Source organism: Lissotriton vulgaris, chromosome 3_1, assembly GCF_964263255.1.
Source record: "Lissotriton vulgaris chromosome 3_1, aLisVul1.2, whole genome shotgun sequence".
NCBI classification, from domain to species: domain Eukaryota; kingdom Metazoa; phylum Chordata; class Amphibia; order Caudata; family Salamandridae; genus Lissotriton; species Lissotriton vulgaris.
In genome coordinates, this window is record NC_141689.1 from 489,505,678 (window position 1) to 489,529,652 (window position 23,975).

At 44.2% G+C, this 23,975-nt stretch overlaps 1 protein-coding gene across 3 annotated transcripts in view; it reads left to right on the plus strand.

Annotated features, from left to right (window-relative positions):
- CENPH (centromere protein H) overlaps positions 1–23,975 on the plus strand; it is a 368,725-nt gene that overhangs the window by 15,100 nt on the left and 329,650 nt on the right. For 2 of the 3 annotated variants that reach the window (XM_086960717.1, XM_086960719.1), the window contains exons 3-4: positions 5,000–5,048; positions 10,041–10,112. In XM_086960717.1, the coding sequence (XP_086816843.1) occupies positions 5,000–5,048; positions 10,041–10,112 (121 nt within the window). The remainder of the gene's footprint in view (positions 1–4,999; positions 5,049–10,040; positions 10,113–23,975) is intronic. The other variant, XM_086960718.1, reaches the window with a different exon arrangement.

The following is a 23,975-nucleotide window of genomic DNA, read 5'->3' on the forward strand; positions in this document are numbered from 1 at the left end:
GTTCTGCTACTCCTCCACCTGTAACTGCCTTGATCCACTGGATGATGCTGCGAGCGTAGAATGGCCTCAGTAATGTGATTAACCTCACAGAAAAAAGACTCCATTACCTCGGTCAATGGGTCGGGCCTGAAAAGTAAACCCCTTACTTCTTTATCAACCTGTTCTTCTGCTCTTCCCTTAAATGCATCAGGTCAGTCTTCGTTGTTTTTTCCTGTGCCTAATGTAAACGTTGTACATCTTGCTGGGTCATCTCGCTTCCTTGATATTTCATAACCTTGAGGAGTGACCAAGAGCTCAAAGCGAACAACCAGACCTTGATTAGTTGAAACTGTCATTTAGACCCACCACCCTTCACCGTTTCTAGCTGCTGCTCCAGCTTTAGTTGTAGCCTAGACAGTTACATCACCAGTGGAGAATAGGGGGGGGTGATTTCGTACCAGATCCCTGTGAATTAAGGAGTCTGATTGATGGCGGTTTGGTCAAAGTAATGAAGCTTTTGCAGCTCGAACTGACACCAATTCTCACCCAACTAGATGACATTGAATGCTCGTTATTAGACCTCAAACTGTCATGGGGTTTATCTGGTCAGGGCTCTGCTTTGTCAGTCACTGCAAATTCGAATGAGGAAGGGTTCCAAAGCTTACAACAAAATTATCCATCTAGGCACCCCTCCAGGCTAACGTCCACTTCAACACTTGTACCTTCTCAAGATTCACCACGTTTGGGGGCCTAATACCCTTGTTAAGCTAAATAACCAAAGTGTCTCTTCCAAGCATATCAATTTCAACCAAGCCTAGCCTCATTCAAATCAAATGGTACTGGGCTCAGGAAATCTAGCAAATCATGGTGGTGGACATGAGCAACTGATAAAGCAGACTGTGATGGGTCTCCCTCCTGCTTCCTGTCCCTATGTGATAATTATGTCAGGAGTACCACCTTTGCGGTAGGATCAAAAGGAAGCACAAGAAGATCTGTCCAAAAAGACTTTGATCCCGCTGGTTCGCTTTAGAAAGTTTGCATCTTCCATGGCCAATAATATTTTGCTGACAAGGATGGTGACCTGATTTAGGGCAGGGCCGAAGGATTGGCCAGGAGATTATATTATTGTCAATTTCAGATCACCTTTTCTGGTACAGAGTTTCTTTTTGGGCACATGAGCACCAACTATGACAATAGTAACATGATTCTTTTGCCTTTGAGCAATTTGTATAAACCAGACCCTCAGCTTGCCATGGACAGTAACTGGGTGCAGAGAGTGGCCCCTTAGCGCCAAATAGTTGCAATGTCACTCTAGTTGGGATTTCAACTTCTAATCGAATTGATGCATTAGAGGATATAGACTGACTCGGTAGGGGGGGATCTGGTTCTCATTCTGTTGTTTGTGAGAGTGAGCACTTGATTGAAGGTAGTACAAAGGTGGTCCCCAGGGTTAGTGCAGGTCTCTTTGGGGACCTGTAATACTCTTGGGGTATTGAGCTTGAACGTGGCACGGATCAGACTTCGATTAGCTGATGAACATAGGATTCATTTCTTTAAATCCTGTGGGATTGTGGGTCTACAAGCGACTTGGGATGCTTGGGGGATGGCTTTCCTTGATAGATTTGCAGCTTTTCGTGTCTGTGCCATACCCACGCTACATGGTAGAGCAAAGGAGGGTTTGTTGACATTCCTGAGCCTAGGATTGGGATGCGATATGGAGCTAGTCCCTTGTGATTCAAGAGATATCTTAAGTGTTCTTTATCTTTCACGCACAAGCTAGGGGTTTGGTAAGTAATGTTTACAACTCGCCCTCAACAGATGAATCCCTGGAAATAGAGCAACGAAAATTCCTGAAAGAATTCCTACTGGCCTGGTCTTTTTCTTTTTTTATTAGCTGAGGATTTTAACATCCATCCGTTCTCAATATGTGGTTCCACTAGGGAAGACCATGACATTTCTGTAGAGCTAGAGCAGACACATTTCACTGATTCTCGAAAAGGTGATATTTTAAATCTTTATCAAAATTCAATCTTATCAACCTTTGGACTAAGGATGAGTAGGATTTCTCTCCGATTTAAAGGAAGAGGCTTTAGCTCTACTATCAATTTTATTTTTGTGTCTGCTTGCATGTTGCCCTCTCTTAATTATTTTAAGACCGAATGGAATGGGGCTAGTGATTATAGCCTACTTCTAGTGGAGTTTACATGGTATGATTCTATGGATAGGAATTCTAATCTGTGCAAAGAAACTCTTGTAACTAAGGAGCAGGGTCGTAGAATAGGTTGCAGTAAGATTATTCCAGGGGAGTTTCAGAGGGATTTGATGCTAAGATGTAGAACTTACTTCAAAGTTTGCCTTCGGTTGGAAACTTCTGACCAAGTTATCTTGGACTTGTTCACAAATATCTGCAAAGAAGTATACAGACTGCCCTTACTAGGAAGGGAAGAATGGTAGATGGTTCTTGCTCAAAGTGGTTTGATTGTTGTTCAGAGGCCCATAAATATCTGATGACTGCCCTTCACCAGAAACCAAGATCCAAAGAGGCAGAAAAGGAGGCTAGAAGGCAGTATCCTATGGCTTGCCGGAATCACAAGAGTGCCCTGAAAAAGAAAGCTTGCGAGCAGTTAACGGCTGCTTGTATGTCAAGAGATATGGCCCAATTGATTCCAGCTCAGGAATGGGTTACACAGTTTGAGTCCATCTACTTGAATAATAACTATTCCCCTTCGATGACATCTTTTGCTAGAGGAACAAAATTACAGCTTGACTTGGCTGAAGTGTCTGAAGCAATAGCGTCGCTTTTCTCAGGTAAAGCCCTGGTCTGGATGGAGTGCCTGGGAATCTTTTTAAATCATGTATGGAACTTTGAGCCCCACTAGTCCCCCAACAGTTGAATGCAGCAGTGCGAGGTCTTATTTCACTGTCTTGGCAAAAATCGGTTATTGGCCCCATCTTTAAAAAGGGAAATCGATCCTACCCATAATGTTATTTGGCTATTTTTTTTATTAGATACCGAAGTGAATGTTGTTGGCAGTGTCCTTCTTAACTGATTAACAGATTGGGCAGAAAATGGAAATATGATGTTGGAAATACAATATGGCTTCAGACCGGGACGAGGGACCATAGAACAAAATCTAAAACTTTACTTGCTGAGTAATACGTACAGTGTAGGTAAGAAGGAAACCATCCATCTGGCCTTCATAAACCTCAGCACAGCTTTTGATACAGTAGATAGATCGAAGCTATAGGCTGTGCTGTGGGACATGGGGAGTAGATGATGCCTTTCTGCATGATTTGCATGCGGGGCTTGAAGCCTATGTAAGATTCACCTCCATTGGAGTGTGCCACACAGACTTTGATAGGGAAAGGATTCTGACAGGGCTGCATATTGGCTTCAATGCCTTTTTATACTTTATATTAACCAGTTAGAGTCGTTTTTAGGGGAACTTTGTAAAGATGTCCCAAAGGTGGGGAACAGACAGGTCCATCATTACTCTATGCGGATGATACTGTACTTATAGCATGCACAACAAATGGCCTTCGGCTTTTGTTCAATAGATTTTATGGAGAATCTGGACTTGAAAATGAATCTTACAAAATCATATACCATGATGCTGGGACCGAAACATGTTAAACCTAAAACGTATTCAATTAAAGGTCATGGCAATGGGAACATGGATACATTTTGTTATCTTAGCATTTTGCTAGATTGCAAAATGAATTGGAACCCATTGATGAGTACGCATGTACAGTCTTCTAATAGGATAGCACATTGTATTGACGCATTCTCTAGGCGCTTAGGTTATGTTCATATTAAATCTATGTTGGACCTCTATAAGGCTAAATGCGTGTCAACAGTGCCATTTGGTACTGCGATATGGGGATAAAAGCATCGTCACCCTCCACAAGTTGCAGAGAAAAATTCTTCAGGAGAATTTTGAGTATTCTCCAGAGTGTTCCTTCAGAGATTGTGCATGATGAATGGGTGCAGGTTTTGTTTTATTTCTGATTATATCCAAATTAGCTCCATATTATTGGGATTTTCACTTTGGCTGAAAAGTGATTTGGAATTCAATAGGAAGATTTTAAAAGATTGCCTGGGTCTGGGCCATTGACTTCGGCTACCATGGGTGCAATATGTTGGGGGCATTCTCTACTGAATTTTCAATTTTTAGATAGTGCTATTGTTTGTTTTAACTTAGCATTGCTTCTAGCGAGGTGTTTTATTCTGATTCATTAAGTAAAATAATTTAGTTTTTAAAGGACTTAAACTGATGTTATTGAAATGTGTTTATCAATGTACTTCTATGATTTACTAAGCTAAATTGAATAAAGTTATTTTGACTTGACGACTCTCATATTAGAGCTAGTCTATAACGAGATTGCTGCCATAAGTTGTCGCCGCACTACATCGCGCCAAAGGGACAAGTGGATTTTGTTACAGGACAAGTAGATTTATGAAGCAGCCTGCCCCGTGAACAAGTAGATTTTTTATTAAATTCCACACCCCTGATTGAGCACTATAAAAATCTCCAAATAGAATTTTAATATCACATTTTTGCTAGTGTTTGTACTTTTGTTGTAAATAAGCTCTAAATAAAAATTACACAGTCGATTCACACAATTGAAAATAGGAATATTTGTCATGTGGAAAGAGAAACATGAGAGAAACGATTACAATTAAATTCCAGGACAAAGTACGACAACTGATTTCAATGTGAAGTGTGAACATGCCTGATGAGAACCCACTGAAAAGAGATCCCCAAATGGGGAAGAGATCAACCTATATCTAAATTAGGTCCACAAGTGCTAAGAATGAATGATTTACATGGAGTGTGTGGGTTTATAAAAAATTCCCAAAGGCCATTAGAATAAGATGTGACATATTTGTAATCTAGCATTGATTCTATTCTTATTCGCTGTCCCTTCTCATATAGTATGTACTGTAACTGAGTTGAAACTTAATACTTGTATTTTATTTTATCTCCCCACATATCTGACAAATATTTTTGATTTTCAGGTGAAGAAGGTACTCCTATCATAGACCATGAAGACAAGCTCATTGAGACGTAGGTTTTTTGTGCCTTGCTTCTGTCTTAAAGAAATGTGATGATGCTTCATCTTCCTTTTTTTTCTGCCTTTCAGGATATTGAATTTCTGAATACCAAACAGAATAACTCTGCTACTAGTTACAGCTGGGGCAGAACACCAACCAAGTTAGTTACCTACTAAGGAAGTTATTTATGAGAACTGATTTGTAAGGTCGTTGCATCCTACGAGGGCTACAAACACACAACCTTCTTCATTTACTGTCTGCATGACACTGCTACAGGTCACCTTCTTAATAAAATTCGCATTACATGGATCTCGCTGATCAAAGATGGCACTTTGACCCCTCATTTTGCTATCCTTTTCCTGGAATGGGAGGATCATGACTCTTAAATGCTTACATTTAGTTACAATTTCTTTAGTTATACACAAACCTTCTCTAGCTCCCTAAAGAACTCCATTACCTCTTCTTTAATGACTGCAATCAAACTCCTTGTCTAGTGTCTCGAAGTACTAGAACAAAACAGGTTGCATAATTCTTTTCTTTGTTATTCCTCCAATGAGTCAATTTTTTCTCTGTCATAAACTTTTAATAAATGTATATCTTTCATCGAATTATTTCCTAAAATGTGATGTTTAACACTTGCTTTGTGTTTCGAACTATCAACTGAAGAAGTAATCCCTAATAAAAAATATTTTAGAATTGGCACATTCAGGCTCCATGTATTTTAAGTATTTCAAGTGTATATTATCACATATACTACTTACTCTTCAATTCTTGTAGTGGCTTCAGTAGAAGGACAGAGAAGACCAAAAAGTTATCATTCTGAAAATGACCTGTGCAGAAACATCTATCTGCAAATAAACCTCAGTGGTATTCTGTGGAGTGAAAAGCTTAAATGATTACGTTGATAGTCTCGATATGTAGTATTAATTGTAAAATATCATTACAGACCTGTATGTACTTTTAGAACTTTTTGTGACTAAAGAGTATGTGTTCTGGCTCTGTCCTCTACAAGAACTATGGAAAGTAGCTGGCAATAGCTGATGTATCGCTAAATGTGAGAACCAAAAGAGCAAAGTGACAGATTTAGCCCGTAGCAGACAGAGTACAGTTTGTCAGGGTGTCGGAGGTCTTAAGGTCCACCTCCCAGAGTTCGATGGCGTACATGCGGGCGGAGTGGGTGTTGAGTAGGATGCATCTGAGATGATTGCGTACTTTCTCGGTGGGTGGATTGGCGGGTCGGATGCTGGTGAAGCTGCAGTTCCGGCAGGAGAATGGTCCTTTGGTGCGCTTCGTGGCGGCCCGGAAGCAGGTGTGCGATCGTCCGGTGTTGAGTGCGTGGAGGGTGCTGGCATCGTAGTGGTGATGGGCGTTGTGGTGTTTGCAGGGGCCAGGGGTTCTGGCGATGTCGCGGACGGGCGCAGACGGGCTTGCCTTAGGCACGCCAGCGGCCCCCATATAAGGTGGAGGTGGGAGGGAGGAGCAGCTGGGAGGCGAGAGTGGGTGACGAATGGGTGAGCACTGGGCTGGGGCCGCAGGGACGCAGTGGTGGGAAACTGGTGAAGGGAGGGGCACAGGGGTAAACAAGGGGGGCACAGAGACAAGGAGGAAAAACTAAGGGGGCAACAGGCAGCAGTACAAATGGACTAAGGGCACAAGTACAGGCAGCAAAAACGAATAAGACAAGGCAGAGCACAAAAAACGGCAGTACCGGCCTACCGAAGCTGAGAGGGGCCTCGAACCTGCGGCTCAATCTCAAGCGTATTAGAAACTGGAGGGTGAAGAAGGTGCTCCCATCATAGACCATGAAGACAAGCTCATTGACACATAGGCTTTTTGTGCCTTGCTTCTCTCTTAACCCCTTGGGCGCGGCCGCGATTCTGCGCCTGTGCAGCCGTTTTAATGAGTGGGCGGGTTCATGACGGCCCCCAGCTGTCATCAGCACACGCCCACCGCGCACCGTGATGCATGACGGACGGGGGCCGTCATCAGCATGGAAGGGGTTAAAGAAATGTGATGATGCTTTATCTTCCGTCTTTGCTGCCTTTCAGGATATTGAATTTCTGAATACCAAACAGAATAACTCTGCTACTAGTTACAGTATTTGTTGGTCAAATCAGAGTTCTCAGGTCAGCTATGCTCTACATCCCTGTGGTAGGAGACCGACATCTCAACAGTCCGTTCCAGTGCGAACTCTCAAGAATCACAACAAACAAAGTAACAAAACCCTCTCCTCCCCAACTTCCCCCCATTCAACTCCTACACCCCCCTCCGCCCCCCAGGCAAGTCGCTCAATCATCTATGTCTCTGTGGAGAATAGTATCCAGTCATGCAAGGCATCAGGCACAATAATTCCAGTAGGAAGGGATCAGAAAAGGGTAAGCCTCTATGCAATTTATGCTTCCAATCCCCAGGCTACGTGCACAGATAAGGCAACGTTTCAACCCCCACACAGGGTTCTACTCATTAAAGGGGTGGTTCGTTATCAGTCATGTGCTTGAGCAACTCTACTAACTCCACCCACGCTCTTGCTGTATCTAGCATTTTTTCATTGCCTGTTCTCTGGGCCATTTGCAGTCTAAGAATCCCTTCACAATCTGCCCATTTTGTAAATTCCCGCATCCACCTCGAGAGACTAGGGGCACTGGTCGCCTTCCAGTGACTGGTAATTTCTTGTTTAGCCAGGACCAACTCCACGTCTATGAATTTGCTGGTCATTTTATTCCAGGCAGTGTGAGGAAACCAGTTTATTAGGCAATATCCCGGGGTTAGTGTTCTGTCTATTTCCGTTATGTCGCGTAGCGTAGTCGATACCTCCCTCCAGAACCCGTCTAGTAATGGACACTCCCAGAACATATGTAAAAATTCGGCATTTTCTAAGTTACACCGCGGACAGGCTGATCGGGCCCAAAATACTCATTAACCATGTGCGGGTGAGATACGTTCTGTGGAGGACAAAAAAATGGATTAGCTGGAATCGTGCATTTCTGGAACTTTTTCATGCTTTTTCGACTAGTGTCTCCCACAGCTTCTCATCTATGGGCATCCCAAGGTCTGTCTCCCATTTAAGATGCAGGCTCTCCAAGGGACGTCTTATTTCCTGGGTGAGCCGCCTATAAAGGCAAGTGACTGTCTTGATCATCCCGACCGCCGATACTACATACTGGCAATGTAAAGAGATCGGCGGTTCTACCATCCCCTTCTTCCAATGCTTACGGATGGCTGCCGTCCGAGCGGCATGTAAGAGAAAGGCTCTTCCTAGAAAGCTCGTAACGCTCTAATAAATCATTAAAGGGTAGCTGGGTATTGTCCTCGTAGAGGTCTCCGATAATGGAGATCCCCGCCTTCCCAGATCCGTATTCCCTGCCAGTCTCCCCCATGGGGTATTGACTCGCAAACTAGCAGCGGAATCTCAGGCGCATATGGGGGTACCTGCTGGGCTCTTTTACTAGCCCGGTTCCAGCATTGGCTCATCGCCCACAGGTCCCTCGGAGGGGAGCCACTGCAGCACACGGGAGAGATGTCTCAGATCCGGATCTGTACTCCCTTTGCTCCCATGACCTCATTGCGAAACCTTCCCTCCCATCTATTTCGTGAACCATTGTTGTTGAGCTGCGTGGTAGTAGGCCTGGAAATCAGGCACTGCAAAGCCCCCCTCCCGTCTAGGTCTCATCATAGTAGTGAGTGCTACCCTGCTTCTCCCAAAGCCCCATAAAAATCCAGTGATCATTGTGTTAAGTTGGGTAAAGAATTTTTGCGGGATCCATAGTGGTAACAAGCCAAAATAATAGAGAAAGCACGGTAGTGTGACCATATTTAGCAGTGCCACCCGTCCTGCCACTGAGAGCGGGAGAGTCCCCCAGAATTCAAAGTTAGTCTTGGTGGCTCGTATCGCCACCTTCCAATAACTCTGCAGCTGTGTGATAAATACGTAATTCCAGATAAGTCAGACATCTGCTTTCCCATACCACAGCCCACCCCAAATATGACCTTAACTCAACAACTAACTAACTGAAAACCTCATGGGCCACTCAACTCACGTTGAAGACCTACTCCTCCCAAAAAGTGGTAATAACGTTGGGCACTAAACATGATTTTTCATTTTCTCCCATTGTTTGTCCTTACATGTAAATCACTAGTCCATTAGATGAGGCAGATTCAGGGATTAATTGAATCTCTTTAGGGGAACGATAACATAAGCTGGTAGTGTTTACTAACAGCATATTGATTATACTTGGGAAACCTTGCTCTATTCTTATTGCCCTTTATGGCAGTTCTTTTCAGAAGTAAGAAAATTGCTCTTTTTCATGATAAATATGGATACATTTATACATGAGTGCTGGTACAGTACCTCTAGCAGTACAGTAATTTTGCTGCTATTTCTCTACCGTGAGGCTGCCGACTGCCATTTTTTGAGTGAGGGCCCGTCACATATGTGCTCCGTCAGATAATACTGATGGCATAAATGATTTACTGGTTAATGTTCGTAGACTTGGTGACATACTAATTTCCTTGAAGCCTCGTAACTTGCCTAAGTCTTGACGGTGATAAATGACAAAATTCGAATTCCTTTTAGTTAGATTTCCACTCCCCTTGCTAACCGATTTTCTCTCCCTCAGGCTAGTCATCAGCACAGTTACTTTTGATTGAGTACTGCATCCGTCTTTTTTTTTATTTTATTAGGAACCTAATTCCTTTCACTGGTGACTGATTAGTCATACGTTTAGTGGGATATGATTGTTGGTATAATACCTCTTTCAGAGAGACAATTACTAGTGTAAATTATCTGTAGATTCGTATTGTACACATACTTCATTGCGTGGGATTGGTGGGGTTAATTCGCTGTTTATTACCTTTTCCCAGTTTGGAAAGGCAATGCCGAGGAGTTACAGGAATAATTCCTCTGTAGTGAAAGAGATTCAAAACCTGCTTTGTCTGCTATGGTAGATGGTTGACAGTTTTTGCACATCCTTGTTATTTATATGGTGTCTGTTCCTTTTACCAACAGAAGTAAAGAATTGGAAAAGGAAATTGAATTCGCAAAAGTTTCACACCAAAACAAAGCGCTGACTTTACAGAGGTAAGTGTGGCTGATTGTAGTAATCTTCAATATTCGTGGGACAATTGTTGCTCTAAATCAGAAATGGTATGAAGCATTGCATGTTCATCACTTTAATGGATTGTTAAACCCTTTGGCTCAGTGGTGTATAATTTGCCTCCAGAAATAACATTACTTAAATTCTGTTTAAAGTGCATTTTTCGCTCTTGTTCATTAATGTTCATACTGCAAGTGCTTGGAAATTCAAGCGTTAGATTAAGGTTGGCACACAATACATATGTTTACATTGAAGTGGTGGATGCTCATGGATTGCGTTCAGCATGAAAATATATTGACACTAATTTCCAGCAGATTCCATTCAAGAAACTTCAAAGATATCCACCTTGCTGATATTTACTGAAACATGTGCCGGAGTTTATGTGCACCCCTCCTGTGTACGCCAGCGTGTTTGCTCATCCAGCTACCTGTCTTTTTAATTGTACCTGGTGCTGTAATTATACATGTGTAAAGATAAATATTTACAAGTTTTTTCTAACTCCTACCCTTCAGTTTAATGTTTGTAGGCAGCCATCCGTGCCACTGAACTCTGCCCTTAGTAGGAGAAAGACCTGGACATGTCAATGTGGTAGGCGACCCAATGTGTTTGTGTAGGCTGCATCAGCCATTTGCTCTCCAATTACAGTTTTTTTCCACACAGCTATTAATATTTTCTTTATAACTAGCACATTAAGGGCCTCTTGTTTTCAAGAAAACATGTGACCAATACTGTTTCCCTCCCCCTGGTGAGGCTATTTTTAGGTCCCGCCTAGGCTAAGCTGTCTCTTTGAAACATGCTATATTCAGGTATGGACTTTAAGACCCACCCATTTTTTTACCCATCATTTCAATTGGCTCCTCTTACTGTCCTTAGTAAAGAATGGCTTTTGATTTGTAAATCGGCTTAGTAGTCTCTCCTTAGTACCTCTCTCTTTTGTTGTTACCTCCCATGAGGATAGGTCCTCTTACATGTGACCTTACTCTCTAAGTTTCATTAACAGTTGGTAAGCACTATTTAGTTAATTTATGTCTTGTTGAAGCAGGCACAACATGCTGCATAGGCGGCCACTGCATTTGTTTTCCATTTATTTACTTTTGTAGCAATGGCGAAACGCAGCGCTTTATTTTTAAACATCTTAAGCGCGGCATGCTGGGATTGATACGCAGGTCTTTTTTTTCCATTTATTTACTTTCGTAGCAATTGCTGCACTTTTTAGGTCTCGCGACCTATCAATGCGCGCAAGCGCATTGAGCGGAGCGAGAATTCATGTCAGCAAAACACAAGTCAAACCAAGGGCTTTCAGCCCCGCGGTTTTCTTGCAGTTCACGTTAATAAACAAGCACGCACATCAGACACTCATCCCACACCTCACGGACATCTGTTCATTTCTCCTCCCCAGCCAGCTTCCCCCAGGCCCCTGCTGCTTCACACCCTCATTGCCGCTCGGCCCCCTCCCATGCCCGCCGTGTCGCATTTCTCCTCCCCCCTCCCCTTCTCTGCCTTGCCTTCCCTCCGTCTTGTTTTCTTTGTCAGTTAAGAACTATAGTGAACTCCCACAGTTCAATACAACAGCTGGGCTCCCCTTTCATCCACACATCGCTCTGTACCAGTCAAGCAAAGAAAGCACTAGTAGATCCAGCAGAACCACTATGTGGCTCCAGCACAGTGCCTCGCGTGCACTCAGTCCGATGCAGTTAAGGCAGGAAAAGGCAAACAAGCTGTCCCCAGTCTTCGACTTGTATACAGGATCAGCGCACACTTTAAAGTCTTTCTGGCGCTGCGGAGAATTCAGTCCCAACACCAACCACAAAATGCCCAGAGCAGGTATCAGCAGGCTACACGGAAGTGCTCGGATTTTATCTTTGTCCCGACTTTCATAAACTTTCCCTTTCATCGACATAGGAGGACAAACCAGAAGGGTTATAAGAGGTGTTTGAAACATGACAGAAAAGAAAGCGTTCTGATTGCTGCAGGATAGCTCAGCGTGGTGACCGTTCTGTTCTATAACCTAAGTAACGTTTGTAGGTCAGGAGTTCGATTCTAGGCACTGACAAATCAGCTCATCTATCTTCTGGTGGGTAAACTGACTTTTATTAATAATAAAATATGCCATTACAGCGCTTAGAAGCTTAAAGAGTGTGGCATACAAAAAAAGTAATTGGTACATTGAGCGTGCATTATTTGTTCACATGTCCAAATTCTACCATGGCCTTTGTGTGTGCCATGGTAACACCATTTGTACATTTTGTTTAATTGCTTCGAAATGAAAACTGTCAAGTTTATTAATGCACACACATTTTTATCCTAAAAAATAAAGTATTTACATTTGTTTGGTTGTATCCATTTTTGCAGTCCTGAAGCACATCTTGGCAAAGGTGCTGCACAATTACACATAAATCAAGTATGACCTATTTAGTCCGTAAATCCAGAGCTGCCTGTGAAACTCCTACGTGTGATTTGTGGCATTCACCCACCACCACCACATCCACCACACCCACCACCACCCCATCCACCACCCCATCCACCACCACCACCGCATCCACCACATCCACCACCACCGCCACATGCACCGCCACATCCGCCGCCACTACATCGCCACCACATCCGCCACCACTACATCCACCACCCCATCCACCACCACTACATCCACCACTACATCCACCACCCCATCCACCACCACTGCATCCACCACCACTGCATCCACCACCACATCCACCACCACTGCATCCACCACCACATCCACCGCATCCACCACATCCACCACATCCACCACCACATCCACCACCACTGCATCCACCACCACATCCACCACATCCACCGCATCCACCACTGCATCCACATCCACCACATCCGCATCCACCACATCCACCTCCACCGCATCCACCACCACCACCACATCCACCACCGCATCCACCACCACATCCACCACCGCATCCACCACCACAGCAACCCCCACATCCACCACCACATACACCACTACCCCCACATCCACCCCCACATCCACATCCACCACCATCACCACCACATCCACCACCGCAACCACCACCACCACCCCCACATCCACCACCATCACCACCACCGCAACCACCACCACCCCCACATCCACCACCACCCCCACATCCACCACCACATCCACCACCACTTTCACCACATCCACCACCACCACATCCACCACCACATCCACCAGTAGGTCTCGCAGTAGGAAAGTTGGAGCTATTGGTTTTGTAAATGACAAAGCACTTTATGTTTTTAAAATGAAAAGAAAAATACAAGGCATTGTTATTTGCAATTGTAATAGCTCCAACTTTCCTACTGCGAGACCTATTGGCAACGCCAGTGCTTGTTTTGGTTTTGTAGCAATCATGGCATGCCACACTTTAGCTTTAAACATCGGAACCTAAAGCGTGGCTTGCCGCGATTGCTACAAAAGTAAACCCATTTAAAAAAAATGCGGGTGGCCACTCCATTAATTTACTTTTATACCAATTGCAAAATGCTGTGCTTTAGCTTTAAACATCTGAAGCTAAAGCACAGCGTTGTGCAAATCGTTTTTTGCTGTCTTTTCTTGCATCTGTGCAGTGCTACATCTTCCTCTAACCTGGGCGCTTGGGAATAAATAAGGTTGTATTGTACTATGGCTACAGGAGAAGATCCCTTCACCTTAGCCAGAAGGGTAGGGAGGTGTTCCTAGAGGGGATACGTTCTCCCAATTCAAATATTGGTCCTCAATGGTATCCCACCTGGTATAGAGATCACAGATGGGCACTATTCTCAACTCAAGGGCACCACCCACTCATGCGCGGAGAAGGAAGCCATTCCTTTTTGTTAAATACCCTTACACACTCCAGTAGTGTCATGCTTCATCATCAGGTTCACCCGGACTCCTAAAGGTAAGGGTGGGCTCGACCGTATTTCAGGGAGCACTTAAGAGAAAATGGCCATGGGGTTTAAAGATTAAAACTCCTCCTCTGACTCTAGGTATCCCTTTATTAGCAGAGTCGTAGGAGATATTAAAAATAGAAAGAGGGGGTCGAAAAGAGGTAATGGTTCTATGACCCTAATGCCAACATGTTTCAGCACTATTAAGTGACCCAAACGGATCATGGACTTTCTTAAGGGCAAACAGATCTCCCCCCCTGTTTTTTAACTAGCTACTTTCCTATATTTAAATACAGAGTGTTGAAAGCTGCACTCATAAGGACCGGTAAGTATGTTATGTTACATCTGCTTATATAGCGCGGCGGCTGCCCCAGCGAAGGGGCGTCCCGGCGCTGGACTAGACAGGAGAGAGCACAACATACAGACAGGCTATCAGGTCAACTTAGCAAAACAGGTGGGTCTTTAATGCCTTTCTGAAGGCAAGGTCATTTATACTTCGGATCCACAGTGGTAGTGCGCTCCATAGTTTGGCAGCCATGTATTGAAAGGAACGTCCTCCAGTGCAGGCGAGTCTGTCACGGGGAATCATGACCAGATTTTGTCCTTCTGGTCTGAGAGCTCTCTTCGGAGTGTACTGCGTTATGAGATGACATAGCATGGGAGGTGAGGATTTTTTTAGAATCTTAAAGGCCAAGCACAGGGCCTTGAAATTAATTCTCTTTTCCACCGGTAACCAGTGCAGTTTTACCAAGGTCTTGGTTACAGACTCGAACTGGGGAAGCCCTGTCGGGGCCCGCGCTGCCGCGTTTTGGACACGCTGCAGACGTTTTTTTTCCGCTTGATTGGCTCCCAGGAGTAAGGAGTTAGCATAGTCCAAGCGGGAAAAGATTGTGGCTTGGATAATTACCTGACGTGTAGAGGGGTTGAAAAATTTTAATATAGGTCGTAGGTTGCGTAGGATACCAAAGCTTGTGACAGCTACTTTTTTTGTGTGGCCAACAAAACTCAAGGTTGAGTCGAACCACACCCCCAAGTTTTTTACCTCTGCTTTGGGGTCAGGGAGGGGGGGGGGGGGGCAAGAGTATTGGGCCACCAGTCCTTTCCCCAAGCTTCGGCATTTTTTCCTACTATTAACACCTCCGTATTGTCAGCGTTAAGTAGTAAATAATTGGCCGTCAGCCACTCAGTTACTGCAGTGAGGCCATGCTTGAAATTCAGTGCTCCTGCTCCGTTGTCATCACTCAATGTTACCACCTGACGTAAATAATTAATTTACTCTCTTAATTTCTATGCAGGTAAGTACTTAATCAATAATAACTCAGATCGGATGAAAAAAGACAGAGTCCGTGGTGTTAGAGTTTCTAAGGGTTTTATTCCTCAAAAAGGAATGGTCGTGACCAAGATATCGGATTCTGAACACCACAGGGGTGTCAGAAGGGATAGATGAGCGCGCTACATTTTATTGTCAATCCATAGCTTATATACTTGATTCACATCATAAGCAACAGTGCAAGAGGCGTAACAGCTGAGAGAAGACAAGATAACAGTATACACGTGGTACTAGTACGTAATCAAGAGGCGTGAACTAGGCGTGAACTGGAGGTGTGTGCTAGAAACGTCACTGATAGGTGACGCAAGTGGGTGGCACCAAGGGGTGGTGCTAACTGAATTGTTGCAACGTCAGCAGAAATCGGAAGCTTGGATGCGCGCGCAGCTGCATGACGTGTGATTGACGGGGTGCAGGGGACTTGACATTTACACTGACGGAAAGAGACAGAAGTCTGGCATGTCAGATCAACTTGTACTTCTATCATATCTGATATCTGATGTTTAGGAACCATACTATCTGGGCGGAAAAGGTCTCTAGGGCAGAAGCTATTCTATGCTAACTGTGGATGCGTGTATAAGCGCCTAAGTGTCTGCATGAGAAGCGTGGGGGCATGAGGCCTTCCATGGGAGCATGGTAACAGAGGCTATGAATTACTTGCACTGAGACAGGTCGGCCCTTTGGCTCTGCAGCTGGGGAGGATGTTTACTGAAGCTAGTAGGCAGGAATGCATTCTCGAGGAGCGGAACAGATAACTCGAAGGTTATAGTCAGTCTTGGCAGAAAGCAGGCTGAGCTGAGCGCGAGGGGCCGCGCTGGAAGTAAGTCAGAGTTCACGGGTACAGAGGTAGCCTGGGCAGAGGCTGTCAGAGTCAGGAGCCAAAAGAGGCTCGATGGCAGAAATTCAGGGCCTACTCTGTCAGAGCAGGAAAATATGTAAAGTACACTACAAAAAGACGGTGGCATAGCATACTTAGGAACGGACTATATAATCCATTCAGGGTGGATCTAAAAGAGGACAAGTTAACGTTGGACGCAAATGTATTTGCGTCTTCATAGCTGACACAGGAGGGAAGTTACATGCACTTTAAGCTGGTACATGGAGTCGGTGGGGTACGCGCTAGGGAACATAACATGACCAAAAATTTATATTTCCTCATTCCCTCCTTGTTCCCTACGGACCCTTCATGAAATATCGATCCTCATGAATCGATCAGTTTGTTCTTGCAACATCATTTGCTCTTCTTTCTTTCGTTTGCGTTTTGAGAGAAAACTAGAATGTTCAATACAAGAGGTGGCACACAGTCCACAAATCGCTGGCCCACACTGTAGGCACAGGCAGCAACTAAATACTAGGACTAGGCCAATGCCTAGGAAGGATAGGATCTTCCATCCCCAAGCTGTTAACGTTGTCCAGAACCAACCGGACCAAGTCCAGGTGCCTGGATTCTGATGTATCTGATTTGCAATTTTATGGAGACGGGTGATAGCTTGATATACAGATGGTGCGTTTTGTGGTATGAAAACACAGCAACTTGACCCGATGACCTTACAGGCTCCACCTCTATCTGCCAAGATGACGTCAATAACAAGACGGTTCTGAAGGACAACAACCCGCATGGCGGACTGCTCTTCTGTTAAGTTACCTCAGGCGGCGGCAGTTTCATTCACTACTGCTTCAAGTGTTCTAGTTAATCTGCGTATTAATTTACTATTCTGAACAGGTCCTAAAAAGAAAAAGAATCCTTTGTTAAAATCGGTGTACTGTTCCCATGCCGTTTCTGTGTAGTCGACAAGTGGGATATCTCTTCTGGGTCTATTCTTTACTAGATTGGTATTTCTATGGTAATCAGGGGGAGCTAGGAAAACAGGTGGCAGAAGGAATGCAATGTAACAGGTACCATCCCAATCTGGAGGTAGACGTATGTATGCGGTATGACCACAAACAAAGTAAGAATGACTAATAGCTTTAAAGGACGATTTTCCATGATCGCTGAATTCGACCACAGTAGTGCATTTACTATGGCCTAAGTGTACTGAACCTTTCTTCCTGATACATAATTCACCAGTGACTGGCAATACTGACATAATGGGTATAACTGGTGCAGCTTCGGACTCGACAGTAAGAATCATAAGGCTAATTGTATAATTACCTAATCCATACACGTCATTTTCTAGATCAGTTCCTATTCTAGTGGGGAGTCCCTCCTTATCAGGGTAACAGACGTCTAGCAGGACTAAGTTCAGGTTTCCCCAAACCCAACCCCCATCGAAAACAGCAATGTCAGGATCTAAGGAATTAATTATTTTAAACCATGCACCGCAGGAGCCATTGTGAGTGAACGGGTACGGAAAGAGGGGCAGAGCTCCCTTGTAATTCTGGTAGGGAGGGAGTCGGCCACATATCCAGCAATCTGTAGCATTGTTAGTTTGATGGGAATGGTGTAACATACTAATGAATGTGTTGTTGCGCAGCGCAAGTCTGTAGGAAAGTTCATGTGGAGGTAACTCACTAAAAGTGTGTTCAGCAGATATATTGTAAGCAGATTGTTCACGCTTGAAAATAGGGTAGTAGATAGGCAAAAGGATGCTAGTAATAATAATTAAAATACTCAGAATAAACATGATTAATAGGGTCACTATACAGTGACTACGAAGTGATTTACAATATGTACGTTTCTTGGCTTCTCTCTCTCTCTCTCTATCTCGATCTAGGGGATACATGTCAGAAACTATTTAACCGATTCACCTAGGGGAGGACTTAAACAATTAAACTGTCTGACTTGCTAGATCGGAGTTTCATGCGATACTTTTCTTGGGGAGTTTTTTCTCGTTCAGATTCTGTAAAGTCTTTTGGCTCGACACAGTCTTTGGTGGGGGTGGACGAGTCTCGATCAGGTTTCAGTCCCAATTTTTTTTTCGCATGACTCGTATGAACCCACCCCTTTCTCCCCTCGATCTTCACGGCGGTCCTCGTGGTGAGAAGGACGGTCTTCGGTGATTTCCAGCGGGGCTCCAACGGACTCTTTCTATCAAAATTGCGCACCAGGACTAGGTCGCCAGGACGGACGTCGTGTGGCTTTACATCAGTGTTGTCAGGGAAGGCTGCGGCAACCTGTGAACGACATGATTGGAGTGCAGACATCAAGGAGGCAAGGTAATCTGTCAACATATTACAATCAACATCAGTAATCTTTTTCGGAATGGGCGTCCCCCACATATTCGGTGGTCTGCCAAAGACCACCTCGTACGGAGATAGCCCTGATCTCGAATGGGCAACCATTCTCATGTAGAATAGTGCCACTGGCAGGGCGACTATCCAGTCGACCCCTTTCTCCTGACATATTTTGGCAAGGCGGATCTTTAGTGTCTGGTTATGCCTTTCTACAAGGCCTGCGGCTTCGGGATGTCGGACACAATGGAACTTCCACTGGTATCCCAATAATAAAGAAACTTCTTTCATTAATGCAGATGAGAATGGCTGACCGTTATCTGAGTACACGACACGAGGCAGGCCGTATCGTGGGAAGAATTCACGAACCAGCTGCTTGGCAATGGTCGGAGCAGTGTAATCTGGGACTGGGTATGCTTCGGTCCAGCGGGACAGAGCACAGACAACTACGAGAACATATTTAAATCCTCGACAACGGTCCATCTGGATATAATCCATCTGGAGGACTTCAAAGGGGTGCTCGGGAGGATGAAATCCACCTTGCTCTACAGGGACGCTTTTACCTGGATTGAACTGACAACAGATCATGCAAGTACGCACTTTCTGTTTTGCGGCTGCTCGTAAGTGTTTATTGTTCCAAAGATTTTGTAAACTGTCTAACATCGCTTTCTCTCCTAGGTGTGCTGGGCTATGTGCTGTATTTATCATGACTTGAACCATAGAGTCAGGGAGAAACCATGTAGATTTTCCCTTCGTCACCCAACCTTGATCTGTTTGGATCCCTCCTAGTTCAATCCATTTCTTTATTTCTTCTGGAGTAGCATGTGTCTGAATGTCGATAACATCTAGTGTGGGATCCCTGACTGTCATACAGTTTGTCGGTTCTGTTGTCTTTGTCGTATCAGTTGTCTGAGTGTGAGTCAGTGCTGTATGTTTTGCTGTCTGGTCTGCCAGGTCGTTACCCTGGGAAACAGAATCTGTGACTTTAGTATGTGCTTTACACTTCATGACGGATATGGCTGAAGGCAGATGTATTGCTTCTAACAATGCTTGAATGAGGGGACCATGTTGGATCTTGGCACCATGAGAGGTCAGGAAACCTCGTTCTTGCCATAACATGCCGAAGTCGTGTACAACTCCGAACGCATAACGGGAATCAGTGTATATGTTGACATTTCTGTTCTTGGCTAGAATACAGGCTCGGGTCAGAGCGATGAGCTCTGCCGCTTGTGCAGATAATGTATCAATACGATGTGTTTCTTTAACTTCAGTTTCAGTGGTCACGGCATATGCGGCCACTAATTCTCCTGTACTTGTTCTCATACATGAACCATCCACATAAAGTGTCAGGTCTGGATTTGTCAATGGAACATCTGTTAAGTCTCGTCGGGGCTTTGTTACTGCATTAATGATCTCTATGCAATCATGCGGAGCTGGATCTGTCATAATTGTAGGTAACAGTGTTGCTGGGTTCAGGATACTGCAACGTCTGATTTCTATGTGTGGCTGGAATAGTGTCAATTCGTAACCTGTCAGTCGTGCTATAGTCAAGTGTTGAGTTTGGGTTCTGTTTAAAAGAACCTCTACGGAATGTGGAACTTGTACTGTTAACTGATGACCTAGAACAATTGAGTCGCTCTGTCTGATTGCTAGCGCTGTTGCTGCTACTGACTTTAAGCACGCAGGGAGTGCCTGGGCTACTGAGTCCAATGTACTTGAAAAATAAGCACAAGGCTTATGTGAACCTGCTTGATCTTGAGTGAGGACAGACAATGCTGTACCGTCACGTTCTGTAACAAAAAGTGTAAACGGTTTGCTGTAACATGGTGTCGCTAAAACTGGTGCTTGGCATAATGCTTTCTTTAATTCCTCAAAGGCTTGTGTATGTTCCTGAGTCCAAGGGAGGGCAATCGAAGTTGCTGCCTCCTGCGTCGTTAACTGGATGAGTGGTTTAGCTAGAAATGCATATTGAGGAATCCATTGTCTGCAGTACGAGGTGAGGCCTATAAAGGCCCGCACTTCCTTTTGTGTCTGGGGTCGTGGCATGTTTACAATTAACTGAATGCGATCGGGAGTGAGCTGTCTCCCCACTTTGGACAGCAAGTGACCCAAGTATACAACTTGCTGAACACAGAATTGTAGCTTCGAAGGAGACACCTTGTGTCCCTTGTCGGCCAGGAAATGTAAAACTGTCAATGATGCTTGTTCACATTCGGGCTCACTTCGTGCGGTGATCAGTAGATCATCGACGTATTGCAGTAAAGCGGTGTTAACTGGCATTTGAATACAATCTAGTTGTCTTTTCAGTGCTTGACTATAGATGCTGGGGCTTTCTGTGAATCCTTGAGGTGCGCGGGAAAATTTGAAACTTCGTCCATTTAAACTGAATCCGAAGAGATATTGGCTCTCCGGATCAATAGGTACACTGAAGAAAGCGTTCTTGAGATCAATTACAGTGAAGAACGTTGCTTCTGAATCAATAGCAGTCAATAGGGAAGAGATATCGGGGACCACAGGGTACTGCGGTACAATGCATTTGTTCAGTTCTCGAAGATCAATCACCAGCCGATATACTGGCGGTGCATTGGGGTCTGTACGTTTAAGAATTGGAATGATAGGTGAATTACAGATATTGGAGTCAGTCTCTACGACCACTCCCTGGGCAATAAGCTCTTCAATGATTTTCAGTAAAGCCACTACAGCATCGGGTGGTAACTTGTATTGTCTGATTCTGGGTAGAACAACTCCTGTCTTGAGTGTAACACGATATGGAGTGATATGCATACAACCTACGTCAGCTGGGCCTTTTGCCCATAGGTGATTTGGTACATTTTTCAATCTGACATCAAATTCTCGTAAAACATAATGACCCTTGAAATCCCGTAGAAAGAGTCTAACTCCCTCCGGGGAACAGCATATTATAGCTCCTAGAGCCTTCAGTGTTTTAATTCCTAACAGATTTTCTGGGCATGAGTTCGTAAGTAACAAATCTGTAACTCGTGATAAAGGACCCACAGCCAACGGTACTGGTTCCGATACTTCATTTACAATAGGCTGTCCTGAGAAACCAAGGGAAACATTCTGTGAGCCTGAGAGGGGTGCCCCTGGGACTTCATTATGACTGATTGTAGTGCGGCTTGCCCCTGTGTCAATTAAAAACTTTCTGTCTTTTCCCAATACGTGACTGTGTACATAAGGACCTTCTTGATCTACAGGAATTTCAATAAGAGGCAAACCACCTTCCCTCTCTAGGCTATTTCATGTATATCGGGGGTAATCTGGATATGCAGATTGGGCATACTGGTACATCTGTTGTGAAACTTGCTGAGTCGCGGCAATGGGCTGTGGCTGTGGTACTGCTACTGTCTGCGCTGTGTGGGATGAAGCATGCATAGGCTGTGTACTCTGCATTGGCTGTACATTTTGTGAGGTCTGTTGCTGGACCTGATCGTGTCTAGGCGGATGCGGTCTTTCTTTAGTTTTACCTGTTGAAATGTTATGTTTCAGGACTGGGCATTCATGTACATAATGACCTGGCTGTTTACAATAATTACATGTCCCTTTAACGGGAGCTGTAGTGTGATTTGTCTGTGTCCCACCTTTTCTTTGACCGTCGGCTGGGACCGTCTGAGCTACTAACATCTTCATTTTCGTGTCTTTCATACGTTTCTGTTCCTGATCTTGTTCTTCTCTAATTCTATTCTGATGATATTGTAACATTTGTAACATCTGGGATGGCGTATTTGCCTGCCAAGTACTTTCAACTTTGTATACTCTATTTTTAACTAATGGTAGGGAATTCTCGACTAATTTTGATACGAAAAGGTGTGGATATGACTCGCTGCTTGGTTGTAGGCCACTATTTATAATGAAACATTTCTCGAATCTTGAATAGAAGTCACTAGTATCCTCATCATGTTTCTGTTTACAGGACGAGATAGCGTCCCAATCTTCCTTTCTAGTTGTCAATAATCTTGGCAAAACCTGTACTATTAATCCGGGCAATGCTTTAGTCTTATCCCCAAGGCCTAACCCTGGGACCCGTTTACTTTCTTCGTCTTCTATCTCTGCCCATGCAATCTTTGTGTCCCCCACCTCCCATTCTTTTTCTTTTAATTTCTCGTAAATGCCCGTGGGCAACAGTACCTTCAACATTTTCATAATATCATCATACGTGTAATCCCCCATTAACAACATGTCTTTAAGCTCTCTGTGAAAACCTGCAGGGTCTTTATCATGACACGGAACTAGTTTCTTCATTTCTAATAGTTCTAACTTAGTCAATGGCGTGTGTACATATACACGTTTCAAGGTGTGATCCGTACCCATAACTGGGTGTACTTCTCGTAAGGGATTCTGACTTTCAATGCCACTACCGCATTGCATGTGGTACATTTTTCTTTCTGGAGGCGGGGCGGGAACATATTCAGAGCTTATGAAGGTGTTATATTTATGTCGTTGTTCTAGAATTATTTGTATTAACTTGGTACTGAAACCTCTCCATCTATCCATGAGTAGTGCTTCTAATGTTTCGTGTAAGGGACCTGGATCGGAATGGCGGTTTCTGTACTTGATGAGGAGGTGCTGAATCATGTATACACCTGCTAATTTCTGCTCGTCTGGGGAAAGGTTCAAGAATGTCTGTGCTAACGTATCATCATTATATATGTCTGGGTTTTCGGCCCATAACACGGCTGACCGGGCTAGTTCCTGTTCATCCATAGAATTTAGTACATGGTACCCCATTCGGTCTCGAAGCCTTTTATCAGTTTCCTGGAACTGATGTTCAGAAGAATTCGGGTTTGTTAAAGCAGAGAGAAAAACTCTCTTGTTTTCCGGGCGGATGCCTTTCCTAAGGTAGTTTCCCTTACCTACATACGCTATAGTATCTGTAGTCCTTCCTGGTTCTGCAAGTTCTTCTTCCTCCTCGGAGGAAACCTTGTCATTCCCTTTATGGTGTACCATTATCACTGCTTTTCTAATTTTCTTGTACATACTGGCTATGCAAGCCCCCCTGTCATGTTTTCCATCGGCTATGTTTTGACCCCACTTGTTTAGTGCATCTAATTCACTTTGATCTGTCTCAGGCCTGTCTCGTTCTCTTATTAAACAATTTATAAAAAATCGTAGTATTTGTGCTTGAATATCAACCTTCTGTTTATCCATTGCATCCTTGATACTGTCAGGGTCTTTCCCTGTCTGAACAAACTCATATATTCTATCTAGCCGTTCCTTCATTCCTACATAGCATAACAAGATATCAGTGGCAGATCTTAACCGTAGTGATGCCAATATCATTAGATCGTTTTTTCCGGGTACTGGATCATATCTGCAAACTGACATGTTTTCCTTTAATGCGTCGAGGCGGGGAGACTGGAACGTGAGAGGACTCTGCGTGTCCCTGAAATTGAATCTGCGTGTTAATGGCGGGGTCCGAAGACCCGCAGTCGCACCTCCTGAAGCGGATGCT